This window comes from Tigriopus californicus, chromosome 9, assembly GCF_007210705.1.
Source record: "Tigriopus californicus strain San Diego chromosome 9, Tcal_SD_v2.1, whole genome shotgun sequence".
Classification (NCBI taxonomy): domain Eukaryota; kingdom Metazoa; phylum Arthropoda; class Copepoda; order Harpacticoida; family Harpacticidae; genus Tigriopus; species Tigriopus californicus.
Window position 1 is genome coordinate 15,265,831 of NC_081448.1, and position 13,499 is coordinate 15,279,329.

The following is a 13,499-nucleotide window of genomic DNA, read 5'->3' on the forward strand; positions in this document are numbered from 1 at the left end:
AAAGCGAGAAGTTTCAAATTCACCTCGACATTTCAATCCATACAAAGCAAGGCAACCGGTACAGTTAGCCAATATTTAAAAGATAGAGAGTAGATATCGGAAATTGTTGAGAAGCATCTCAGAAAGGCTCCCTGGATTCGAAGTAAAGTTCAGTTCCTTCTTGGCAGAGCTACTACCTTCAATGTATGAATCACGCACGCTCTCTCTACTACTGTAAGGTAGACAGAAACTAACTAACAACCTGACCAACAGAAGGCTCTTGTCATGTGTTTGTGACATTCTCGATGTCGTGCAAGGAGGCCGAATTGGCCGACAAGATGGGAGTCAAATCAGAGCAAAAGGGGTTATCCGCAATATGAAAAATCGTGCAGATGTTAAGCCAGGAAAATGGAGGCAGCTAGCCAAGGTGAACAAACACGCGGCGGTTACCTTCTTCTGATAGATGGCAATCCAGTCTGTTGCTGTGAACCATTTATGGATCTTAATGTCGTTGACGCCGTTCTTGAGGTTCCCGTATCGCTTGGTCAAGTCCACTTGTAGCAAATACCGAAGAAGATCCCTCAGTTCTGAGCTGAAATGGGATGGGAACCGAACCTGGAACAGAATTTGAGGACTTAGAAGCCATCCTAGATTTGATCAATTAACATAGATGACAATAATAAAGGCAACTCATTTAGAGAGTAGTCGCATTGGTCATCGCAATGGTTTGCCATCCTCAACAATACGTCGGGTACAGCAGCTCGAAAATTAGAACGTAGTTGTGCAAAATGGAGTACAAGTTTGGATGGCGAAGCGTCTTTACTGTCGTGTCAAATCCAGACAAAACAGGTTTTAAAGGACACGGCATGGGGCGGGAAGGGGGCTACAAATCGATCTAAAACGTGACTTACCCGTCCGGACACAATTTTTTCATAGATTTGAATCGGTTGGTCTGCAAAGAATGGAGGATATCCAGCAGCCATCTCATACATAAGGACGCCCAAGGCCCACCAATCCACGGCCTTGTTATAACCCTTGCTGAGGATAATTTCTGGCGCTAGATACTCGGGGGTTCCACAGAGGGTCCAAGTCCTTCCCTTGACCCGTTTGGCAAAACCGAAATCTGTGATCTAGAAAATCATAAACCAGACAACAATTAATTATTCAATTCATCTGTTGTAGATGGATGCTACAAGACATTACATACCTTAAGATAGCCCTGACTATCGATGAGTAGATTTTCTGGCTTTAGATCACGATATATAAGATCTAGGTAATGAAGGTATTCAAATGCCAGCACAATTTGAGCTGCGTAAAACCTGGAGTGAACCTCGCTGTAATAATGAAAAGAGACTTTCAATAACCGTTTCTTAATGTCTTATGAAAACGCTCACACTCTACGTAGACAAACATTAGTAGATGGGTCGATCCGCAGACACGTGAATGTACATGTAGGTAAGTGACTGAAGGCCGGCATCTATTAACATTTGATCTTTATCGAGTACTTCACAAAGGAACGGACACTCAAAAAAAGCACATGGACATGCACTACAATATCCGGACAATGGTTAATAACTTAGCACAGATGGAATAAATTGTAAGAAAAAGCTCAAAAAAAGTTAGAACTGAATAAAGCGACTGCCTTAAATTGCCAAGGGAACATGCTGTTTTGTAAAATAGACCCGGGTTCAGGTTTTGGGTTAGTGACTTTTGCCTTTTTCGACTGGTTGATGAAAATTTCAGCATGGTAAATGTGAATCGCCATATGTGGAAATTGAATGTTCCATTTGGGCGTTCAAGTTGCCACGGGAAGCCAACCCCAAATCTTAGAAGCCTTTCAAAATGTTTGATCAGTACTGTTGGAAACTCAAATTCAATGGAAACAACGTGGTTTGTTCACGTCTCGTGCATGGTCAAGGAAGGAGAAGATGTTATAGAAGATTAAAAATGCGATGAAATTCAAGGGGCGTGGCCAATGCCACCACCTACCTAAAGCGTCCAATTTTTCGCAAGTGAGAGAACATCTCTCCCCCGGGGACATACTCCAGAATCATATAGAGATTAGAATTGTCCTAAAACGAAAAAAATTAAAACGGAATACAAATAAGGAGCCTAGGCACTACAATCACACTTAAGATAATAGCTGTAATAATAGCGGTGATGAACAAGATGATGAGGATACTGATCATAAAAATAAGAAGAATAAGAAAGGGAATCGGAATGATAACCTTACTAATAGAACAGCACAATTTGTGAGTGATCACAAGAACAAGTCACAGTGTTAGTTAGCATGGTAATGAGAATCATTGTCCATGATTCTAAATATGTAAGTTAAGTTGAGTCTCAACGGTTGGTGGTACTGGTGGTGGTGATGATGATGATGCCGAGATCAATCAAGAAGTAACACAGCTAATCACTAAGATCCAATATTGTCCGGATGACTAGGGCTTTGAAACAAGATCTACTACTTGGTCCCAATCATTCGTTTGGGTAACTACAAAGGAGAAGGACGAGGAGCGGTCTCGTGAATGAGGTCGGAGGAAGGTAAGTACCTAAACTTTCCAAGTCTTCGCAGATGACTGAACATCTCCCCACCAGATATGAACTCGAGAACCATGTATAAATTACTATTGTCCTGATTGGGAGAAATGTGAAACATGAAAGATTAACAATGGGCAATGTTCCTATACGTATTGTGGTATGGATGGGAACAGGGGTGGGATACCCTTGAATCAAGTGAGCGTTGCCTTCACCAAGAAATCCATTAGTTTCCACCTCAATTCCTGGGGGTTCGGGTCTACGATCAATCGACTCTTTTCTACCCCATGAAATGGGGTGTTGGGAAGTTGGGAATGTGTTAAAGAAAAAGGGCCCTCATCTTCTCACTGAATCATCTACGAACCTTGAAATGAAACTCCAAGTTGACGAGGAAGGGAAACGAGATGGCTTGAAGGATGCGTTTCTCGTTCAGAGTATGTTCAACCTGCTTCAATTTGACCACCTGAAAGACGAACCACGTGTTCCAATCACAAAAGCATTACATATTTAAGCAACCAAGACCAATGGAGCCAATTCGATCATATCACGTACCTTTTGTTTGTCTAGGATTTTCATGGCATAATATGTATTTTTCTCTTTGTGCTTTGCCAACATCACCCGGCCAAAAGAACCGGTTCCCAGGGTTTTTAACCGCTCGAAATCATCCAAACATGCTGTGTTCTGCAAAGAGAAGAGGGAACAATTTCCTTATTTGTGGATTCAAATACGCGGGAGAGTCACAACACGTATTGGACTTCATTATTCATTGTTAGTGGAACTGTTGTACTACTACTCCGTAAAATGTCATTAACTCGTTGGGGTGCATTTTTGTCGATACCATCTCCTTCGGGTTGGATGATTTCATGACATTTGAGTGGGTCCGGGCAGAGAGAATAAAGATAAAACTGGCGATCTCCAATCCAAAGGGGAGTTCGATTTAGACCTGCACTCACTTCCAAAAATGGACGCAACATATGGAAGAACCGGATTACGTTGGGACGGACGACTGACGAAATCACACACATCTTAGGATCCACTTGATTGAATTCGTCAAAGACCAATAGATGGATGCGGACATCTCGACTTTTCGACAGATATCAATCAATCTGGCATTTAAAGCCAGCAACATATGCACCCAAACCCCACACAAAAAATGAACTTTTACTAGCAGCAAATTTAAATTTCTCTTCGTGCCTTTACCCTTCAAAAATGAAAAATTGCGATTAATGCGGAATTAGTCTCCAAAAGAAGCCTTTAAGTTTGTTGCATTACGGTTCAGTTAGTTTTGAGAATCCTGTTCACGTTTTAACCTTCTGCGATTATCTCCTCAAGGTCAATAAAGGTCTTGCCAAAGGAAGGACGCGAGAAAAAAAACTTCTCTCATTATCTTCTCACGAAGCTCGCAAAGTGTTCAAAATCTGTCCCTAAACGCCAACAACCAACTCATGTTGTTCAGCCTTCCATACAAGATGAGACATCCTTCCAGATACAGAAAGGATATATACGAGGTTTCTAACAAGCTCAGCTTGGTTGTGAAGGTCGAAAATGGGATTCTTCTTCAACGTACGTCGTACCATAAAATAGGTACAGGGTGGCCGGAAATAACGTCAATTCCTTCTTGATCATTGAAAAACAACTCGATTAAACTTTCTAATCAAAATTGTACGTGCAAGCACTTGAGCCTTGGTCATTATCTGTTAAGGTTTCCTAGAAAGTATTATTCTCATTTCCCGCTATCAAAGAAACAGGAGTGAATTTGGCAAAGCCACCATAAGTCGCCTCTGCACATGAGAAGTATTTCAGTCATGGCGAGCAAGTATAACGCAGCTTGCTCTCCTCTCGTGCGATCTGTGATGAAGTTCGTCGCAGTTTGGAGGCTACTGTGGTCGTAAATGAAGGCCTTATCGATGGATTCGCTCAGAACTTATTCTTTAAATGTTTGTGCAATTACTATTCGATTACCATGTCAGATAACTATTTGACATGTGAAGTAAAGGAAATTAAAGGAATAATGGAGAGGGGCACTCTGATTTTGTGACGGGAAAATTTAGTCAAACATCACAGGCAACCTGTGCCGGTTACAGACTAAATTTGTCATTTATTTCAATTTGCCGGCTTGTTGAAAAAACAGTATTCTGATATTCAACCACGATATTAGCAATGGCAAAAATACATCAAAGGTGCAAAATGTTGGCTCAAAATAATCTGACATCAAAAAAGATATTGGAGTTTTGAAGCATAACTCACACAAAAGTTGAAAACTCCCTTGGATCACGGTGTAAGTTGGCTGTGATGTTTGACTAATTATTCCTGCACAAAATGCCCAAAATCATAGTATCGTGCTACATTTTCCCTTGAATTTTCTTTACTTAACACGGCAATTTGAAATTGTATTTATTAACAAAATTTGTCCTTCAATTGATTTAATGCCGATATTTCCGGCCACCCTGTGAGTGGCCGAGGAGGTTTATTGCAAAAGGGGCGGGCGACCAAGTGCAACTCGGCTCGGATCTCGTTCTGACTAAATTGGTGCCCAATCACGCACATCTTGGGCCAAATTAATTTCGTGCTAAGCTTTGAAACGGATGGGTTGGGAAGCCACACACGGTACATAGATGGTAGCTGTCTGATGCTATTAAGCCTTTAGACACGACTCTAGCATGTCAGCCGAAAATAGCTGTAATCCGTGGAAAAGAATAAATCCCCGACAGTTCCATTTAACGTGAGAGCGTAATCGAGGTGGTTCCCAAAGTACGGTGTTCGACTGAGACAGAGGCCGAGAGACTCCTGCCCAAGTGGCGGAGTTTTGTCGCTATCCAGCCTAGAAAAGCTCTTTTTGTGAAAGCGTTGGCTCAATAATTGGCGTTTCATCAAGAACGAGACGCCCTTCAGAATGGATGAGGAACAGTCGGCGGTGCTTTTTGGTAGGTTCGTCTCTCGCATGTTCCACCCTTGGAATGAACTCATTCTTCTCATTGCTTTGTCCTCTGATTGCTCAGGGCTCACTCAGGAGATTATTACTATTATGACTTGAAAGTAGTCAGGCAATAATTACGTACATTTATCGCAGTCTGATGATTCCCACTGGGCCTCGACGCGATCATACGCTTCAAAGTCCATGAGGAATCAAGAATCACTATTATGAGATAAAGTTTAAAAGTGAAAATAATTTCCCACGACCAGTTAAGATTTTAGGAACAGAACGTTTTCTATCTACTCTTTCAGTTCCTTTTGAAATGGAAATGGGAAATGCAATTAACCAGGTGGAGAAGCAAAAGCATTTTTAGGTCAAAGAGAGGCAGGCCCTACCAAAGGCGCGTGGGTGGAATCAAGTTTCAGTCTCGTCGTTTCTAGCTATTAATTAGTCAAAAGAACTAGAAGGAAAAAAAGGACAAATGCTTCAATCACTTTCAAGCGCTTTTCCTTCTTTCATGAGACTCCCTACTAAGGTAGTATTTTGGAGAATGAGGGAAAGCATCTTTGGCGTACTACTAGACGAGACGCAGTGAGCAGGACAGTCACCTTGAAATACTTGAAAAATGATAAACATTTCACGGAGTAATAATATACGGGAACGAAATAGTAGTACTAGTACTAGTAGTAGACGAAGAAGTAGTAGTAACAACAGCAACAGCAACAATGATAATGATAATAATAATCATATAACACATGTTCATGCTGTTATCATTGGGCATCGTTTCTGGAAAAAAAGGCGAGAAAAGATGGAGAAGAGGAGTTATGACTTATCCCAAAAGCTCCCAAGTACAGTATACTTAGTCTACTTGAAATTGAGGAGGACGGAAATTGCCACCATCACCAAAGCTTAGGTTGAGAAGGAGACGAGAACCCAGGATAAACGCCAAAAGGACTCGATCAATCTCAGTGATTAGTATGAAATTTTAAAATACACGGGACAAGAGTAAAGGGCAAAGAAAGAGAGAAAGAGCGAGAAAGAGAGAGCACAGCCTGTCTTGTAAAGCGATCTTTGCATGATTCCCCACCCCCTTCGTTCTACTTCCCAAGGGCCATCGGATCGTGTTCAAAAGGCATTAGGTTCCTCTTCTGGAACCTTCGGTTCAAGTACAATAGGTTGATAGATCGAGCCCCCAAGCAACGCACTTGACGTCACTTTCTCTCTTTCTTCTTTCTCATTCACAATCAAGTTCTCTGGTACTATGCAGAAGAGTACACGCACCACCCGCTCGAGCTCAATTCCTGGAGCCAAACTAAGCCGAATTGGAGGCGTGCATGCAGTGCGTGCACATCTCCTTTTGTACAGAGCACTGATCGCATCGATTTCCCCGTTTCGAGAAAAAAGTTCTGACAGAACGAACAAATCCCTTCCCCTTGCGTTCTCACATCGCCACAGGAAAATGAAGAAGCCAAAGCTGACAAAGGTGGTCATTCTGTTCCTGATGATTTTAGATCCCCACAAAATCGACTTACTTTGGGATTTTTAACCCAGTTCTCCTCAAACTCTTTTTTGGCCTTTTCCAGAAAGTCTTGCACTGAAAAACAAATGGGAAAATAGGGGATTATTGAAAGCACTCACTCGCTTGGGATTCTTCCACTTCTCCTCGAACTCCTCTTTGGCTGTTTCGAGAAATTCCTTGACTGCATGAAAAAGAACAACAGTTAAAGAAAACAGCACCAACGCGATTCAGATCGAGCGAGGAGGGTTGCTTCCTGTTTCATAATTAGGCCCTAGAAAATATGACGAACGCCCTAACATAGTTATGAAACATACATCTCTAGCCAGGGAAAACCTCAAATCACGAACAGTGAGGAAAACACATTACAAAAAAATGTGATGTTTTTAAAACTTCTGATTGAAAGTCATTGGCAGCCTAATGACCATAGCTTCAAACAAGTCCAAGTTTGTAGACGTTCAAACATAAAGGTCAAGTCAATGGTTTCTACGTGACAGGTGGGGGGGGGGGATGTTCCAATCATTTGGAATAGAAAACTGCTCCAAAGGAACTTTCCACTTGATGCCTCTTCCAATCTGAAAAGAAGTAACTCTAAGTGGTTCTTCACAATGGATAGTATGCAGTACGCCCATACAAGAGATTGACCGTTCAATTTGTCAGATAGAATTGGGTCTACATTACTAGACCTATGGTTGTAAGGCCGGGAAAATGGAACAGTTTTCTAGCTGGAAGATAAAGCAGGTCGTATAAAGCATAAAGCTAGACTGATGCTCGTTTGACCCCGCCCTAATATTGTGATCCGATCGAAAAGAAAGGCAGCAAACTTGGTCCTGACTTAATACGAGAGCTGGACGCAAACTTTCTTTCGTTCTTTTCAAATCAATGTAAACTTTCCATCATGACCAACGATCAGTCAGGCATGGGAGGTTGCCTTCATCTCTAAGAGCACCAAATGCTCTCTTTATGAGAGAGGTCGTTTGGGTAGAGCTCATGAAAATGGAACTTGATCCTAGCCGAGACTTCAGCTCCAGAATCCTGGCCGCTTTGATACATTAACTAGACTTGCTATTGTGTGACAACAATTTTCCCTTAAGGGCCCTTGGGTGGGTGAGAATTGAGTACAGAACAGTCATCATTATTGACTCCATTTACACATTTACACTTGGTAGGGCGATGGTGGAACAAGACCAACAACAGTTTTCCCATGTATGTATGTCTTCCTGTTTGTGTGCCTGTCTGTCTATTTATTTAGGTATTCTTTATTGTGGTCGGTGGGGACAAGTCCGGCGACTAGTCTCACTCGATTCGAGTAGAACAAAGAGTTCGCGGTGCCTTGAATCGCTAGATCGGGGATGAAGCCCAACAGATGTCCATTTCCAGCCTTTCGGAAGTGAGAAGTGATTATGGATTCTGAATGAAGATGAAAACTTACAAAAGACTTGTTGAGCGGAGGATTCCAGCTGATCAAAACTGGTGTTGGTACTTGTGGAAGCACTACTGTTGGCACTCGAGAGTTTCGTTAGAAGGCTCTTGCCTCGTTTGAAGGATTTCTTCATCTCGAGTAAGAATAACGAGGACTACAAGAAACTTTGACTCCGTGATCAGGATCAGGGCCGTATAATGCGACGGCCGCTTTCACTCAGAAGAGCCTTAGAAATTGCTGACATTGCCAGATTGGATGCTCTAGATCTTGGAAGCTCTAAGACAAAAAGGACCTCCGGCGATCAACGCAATGACACGATGGAGGATTGTCGCGACATGTGGCTCGTCGTCTCATCTTGGCACAGGAGCCACAAGTTTCCACAGATCATTGTGTAGCTGGTGATGATGATCACGAGAAGATGAACATCTTTGCATGTTCAACACAAGCCGCCCTCACGGAACAGCCACCTCCATCACTACCGCTCAGAGATGCACCAACACGACAACCCAACAACTCATTATTTCACTCTGGTAACCCAAACCAGACTAAAAGCTCCAAAGTTCCTTTTTCTTTCTTTCTCTTTCTCTCTCTCTCATTCACATTAAGTGTGCACCCACAAGCTAGCAAAAGGAAGGCATGTGGAAGGAGGAGGAGGAGAAGAAGCCCAGAAAGACGAGGACGACGAGGAGGAAGAAGAGAAAGAGAGGGGAGAAGCGAGAGAAGAAGGAGAGTGTGCCACAAAAGTCATGGAACAACTCGTGGGACCAAGGAGGCATTCTCCAAAAAAAAAACCACAAGCGCTCAGTTGAAATGGGCCGCCAACCTCACGGGCCCATCCACCATGTTTCCATCCGAGCGAGTAAGCACTCCAACGAGCATACCCCCTGGCACGCACGCACTTAAGGAAGCACGCAAGCCAACAACCCATCCAGCGAGCGGAGAGGCCAGCCATCTGGCAAGGAAACTAGTCCAATGGCCCAAGAACCAACTAAGAGGAACACAAGAGAGGAGGGGAAGAAGATGAAGAAGAAAAAGAAGAAGATACTTCCACGACAGAATACGAGGGCAGCTATGTCCAAGAGGCCTCTTTCCGCATTGCTTGGGCGTCTGGCTACGTGCGAGGTGGAACTTCTTCTTCTCATGTTGCCTCGTATCTAAAATGTGTAGACTTCGGCGCAGGGAAATTGGGGCAAAAAAAGTTCTCGCCTCCAGATCCTCAATTCCACCAGGCCAGCCACCACCATCGGCCTTAGGACTGGTCCTTCTTTTACATATCTCTAAAGAGTAAATGCTCGAAGAAATTCTTCAAGCCCCGCTCTAGTAAGCAATGTTCTGTAGAAGTGGAACAGAGTGAGCCAGAGCTTTTAAGGACGGATAGCGAGAGTGAACGAGTGAACCAAGGGGAAATGCGTCTCTGGACCATGTAGCCAATCTTCAACTTTCAAAGATTCTGGAACCACTCGACGTAAAGGAAAGAAAACTTTTCGCTTCTCCGTGAGGTATGGAACCACACCGTACTTCATTGGGTCCTTAAATTAACGTGTCAAACACGAACTCGAGGCCGTGCCATTAATTTAGACAAAACAATATCCCTCTCGGTTTCTCGGTCAGAAATCGATCCAATATTGGATGTACTGCTGGCCATGATGGACACTCGCTCTGTTCGCTTTCCGTCAAATTGAATGTAAATACTCCGTTGTTGTATTCTCGAAAAAGTAAGATTGCCCCCCACCACAACGTCAATCTGATTTCCTGTCGCCCTCCTTGATTGGATAATGTCCTGCCTATCAATGTCTGTCTTTTGGGGACCTGCAGTGTGTACGTAGCCTATTCAACGATGAAGCTCTGACCTCATTTTCATAAGCATCCGTTCTTGCCAGACCGGACGAATGATTTGGCCTTGTTTGACCTTTCATTTCGTTTTGTGACGGACGTGGGGAAAGAGCACTGCTGAGTCTGTCAAGGCCAATGACGATCAGAGAACAATAAAAAAATAGACAAGGGTTTCTAACTAAGCTGTTTATCTCAAGCATCCAGAGCATGACCATACTGAGAGGATTATCATTGTTGATACTCTGCCATATAATATTCCGATGGACTCCCAAATCTCTTCTCGAGAAAGGCCAAACGTCTCTCAACTGAAGAGGACCCAAATCGAAGTGGAAAAGCAGACATCTAACCATCACGTATCTTTGAAAATTTGGTATTTACAAATTGAAGCACCAACAGGGGGACCACCAGGAACACCTTTACTCCTTACTCGCCAGGTTTCACACTTTTTTTCGGAAAACAAAATGGCTTTACTAATCTTGCTCATGCTATTATTGATGTTCTGTTTAGCACTCATACTGACCGTAATTGTTCAAGGTGCCCGTGGAGAGTTTCCGCAGTTTTTCAAAAACTTTCTGCTCGGGCAAATGAGCTAACGCTGAGTTGACCATCCCCATTTTGGAAAAAGTAAAGATGAACACACTACGGAGGTTTTCTAGCAGGACACAGAATCAAACGGCAAACTCTTCGCACACACAGTGTTGTAATCGGATCCCCACATCAGGAAGAGGCAAGGCCTTAGTTGATCGATCAGCTCGGACTACAACATCGTTAGAAAACACACCACCACTATCCACTATCTTTAAAAACGAGATGATGGAGGCTCCATGGTGTTGTTCCAACACCCGCTGCCCTAGCGTGTAAAATATGGTGAATGTACTGTGCATTTCATACAACATACAAAGACCCACACACGCACACACGCATGCACGCATGCACGCACTCACTTTCAAGAAAGTGTCTCGAAGGGAAAAATTTGGCACTTGAACTTGTTACGGCCTGTCACAGATGGGCCAGGGCAGCCTTCCCACAACATCGTTGTTGGCCTTCTTTATCCTTACTACACCAGCCAACAGCCACCACCTGTGCAGGCGTACGTACCCAAGCACACGTACTACGTGCGGATGGGGCTTACCTACTTCATGCTCTCAAAAACATACGTCATGAAGGCCAGCCAACAATCTAGGAAAGACACGAGCCAGGATCCATTTCACTTGTACATTACAACTGTTGCTTTGGATTGCAACAACTAACTAGGTATATTGCCCACGGAAAAGGACTTTTGTCCAAGTGCCAGATTGGATTAATCAGGTCTAACATCGGATTGGGGCCCCAAGACAGTGAACCTTATTTTTGGCAATTGTAATAAATTGGAATGATTCGACAATTCACGGTCCATAACCTGTTCAAGGCGTATTCATCACGATTTCAACGCATGTGTTTCCAGGTTCCTTCGTTGCCTTAGCGATAACAAACGAGGAGCAGAACAGAAAGGAAACAAAAAGATGCGGAACAATACACTTGCAAACACACACAGGAAGTCTCTGGCCCAATCGATTGCACAGAATGTGGAAAATGCGTGTGATGCTTTTCAATCCGAAATGAGAACTAACTAATTCTTTATCCTCCACCTCCTCCTGAGACTCTTGTTAATGCTATGGAGATCACCTGACAATGACAACACTACCTAAGCCATTTCAATACCCATTGGTTGAGCAACTAACTCGGCAACAAAAAAGGCGTTTATACCAACGGCATTCCAAAGTTAGGCACGGGGGTGGGATCAGCTGAACCGTTCAAGCTCCAGGATCCACAGATATTCGATCAAGTTCGAGCACGTACGAGAGCACGTACGGAGTCGCTCATGATGAATTCTGATACATCTGTGAGACTGTGATTTTACCTCCATGTTAGTGCAGCATTTGGTAGCCACTGATTTGCATCGCCAACGACTATCAAATGGCAAGGTTTTGAATACGCTACGCTCAGGAAGTTTCGGCATTAGCACTAATTGGCTTGGTGGAGATTTCTGTTCCTTTCAAGAGATTTTCAGTCCTCGGAGCAGTTTTGCGTGAACGTGCGTTTTAAACGTCTAATAAGGATATGCATTGTACCCTTGAATGAGGGGGAACAAAAGGTTGGGGATCCAGACCCAACCCAAGTTACATAACTTCCATGCCTTGTTGGGAACATCTTACAAAAGCGGGGCTGCCCAAATATTCATTGCCTACGCAATCAAATAATGCCCTTGCCCTAAAGGTAAAGACGGTTTCTTTCATCGTTGCTTTTGTGATCTGATCGTTTTGATCCAATCCTAAAGGGACTTCAAGCATCCATCCCGTCTATTTTTGGATTTGAAATAAGGGAAATTCAATTGATACGCTTGGCATAACGTCATGTGCTGAGGATTGTTACTCAATTTTGAGCATGAGCGCACTTTTTATGGACGTGTGTGACTGAGTGAGCTCGTGTGTGAGTGTGTGCGTGTGTGTATGTGCTCTTTCTCCTTTCTTGTCGTTGTTTTCTGTTTCAGTCAACCCATGGTGACAAAGAGGCTATGAAACAAGTTTTCCCTTCGTGATTTGAAATAATCGCTTCTTGACTGGCATTTGCTGGAGATGTAGTTTCTGCGGCCTACCCCCCTAAATAGATTGCGAATTCATCCCATGGACATCCTAATCAAGTGTCCGTTGAAATTTTGAATAAAAGCTGAAAAATGGACCAGAGAGGACTCACCTGAAACGAGAGGAAAAATAAAAAGATGTTATTTGCATTATTATAATGTCGAACCACGCACGGTAACAATCCTTCAAATTGAGGCCATGTTGGATGGCTGTTTCTTTGACCTTGATTGAGCCCCTTCAGAGGTTCAGTCCGTCAAATTACCCGAATGACCCTTGAGTTGAATTTGAATCATTTGTACAACGAAATACTGATTGAAGCCATTATCATTCTTTACATAAGATATTGATGAGGTTGGTGTATAACCCTGGTATATCCGATTCCATTCATGAGAGATCGAAGGAGGACAAATGAAGTAAGTGGACCCGGGGTTTAAATCTCTTCTCTATATAGTAAATCTATGCCCGTCTCTTTGTACAGTAGAGGTGAAGGCTAAGGCTCAAGTCTACCTACAGACACGCCACCTCGTTGGAATGCTTGCCTGCCCTGGGCTTATCACGATAGTGTTTCAGGCCATATGATATTACAGAATTAAGAATGATATTGATATCAGAGATTAAGGAGTGACAAATATCGTCGTCGTTGGCATCGTTGTGTCCCCTCATGTCCCCCCCCCC

At 43.2% G+C, this 13,499-nt stretch overlaps 1 protein-coding gene across 8 annotated transcripts in view; it reads right to left on the reverse strand.

The window, feature by feature from the left end:
• LOC131887280 (cAMP-dependent protein kinase catalytic subunit 1-like) overlaps positions 1-13,499 on the reverse strand; it is a 68,260-nt gene that overhangs the window by 2,108 nt on the left and 52,653 nt on the right. For 5 of the 8 annotated variants that reach the window (XR_009374022.1, XM_059235848.1, XM_059235847.1 and 2 more), the window contains 7 exons: positions 6,964-7,025; positions 3,070-3,198; positions 2,882-2,980; positions 1,969-2,051; positions 1,187-1,313; positions 891-1,109; positions 430-594 (listed from right to left, as the gene is read on the reverse strand). Coding sequence is in view for 7 of the 8 variants with exons in the window: in XM_059235848.1 (XP_059091831.1) it covers positions 430-594; positions 891-1,109; positions 1,187-1,313; positions 1,969-2,051; positions 2,882-2,980; positions 3,070-3,198; positions 6,964-7,025 (884 nt within the window). In the remaining variant the exon portion in view is untranslated. Of the gene's footprint in view, positions 1-429; positions 595-890; positions 1,110-1,186; positions 1,314-1,968; positions 2,052-2,531; positions 2,615-2,881; positions 2,981-3,069; positions 3,199-6,963; positions 7,026-7,069; positions 7,132-13,499 lie in introns of all 8 variants that reach the window. The other 3 variants (XM_059235846.1, XM_059235844.1, XM_059235843.1) reach the window with 3 other exon arrangements.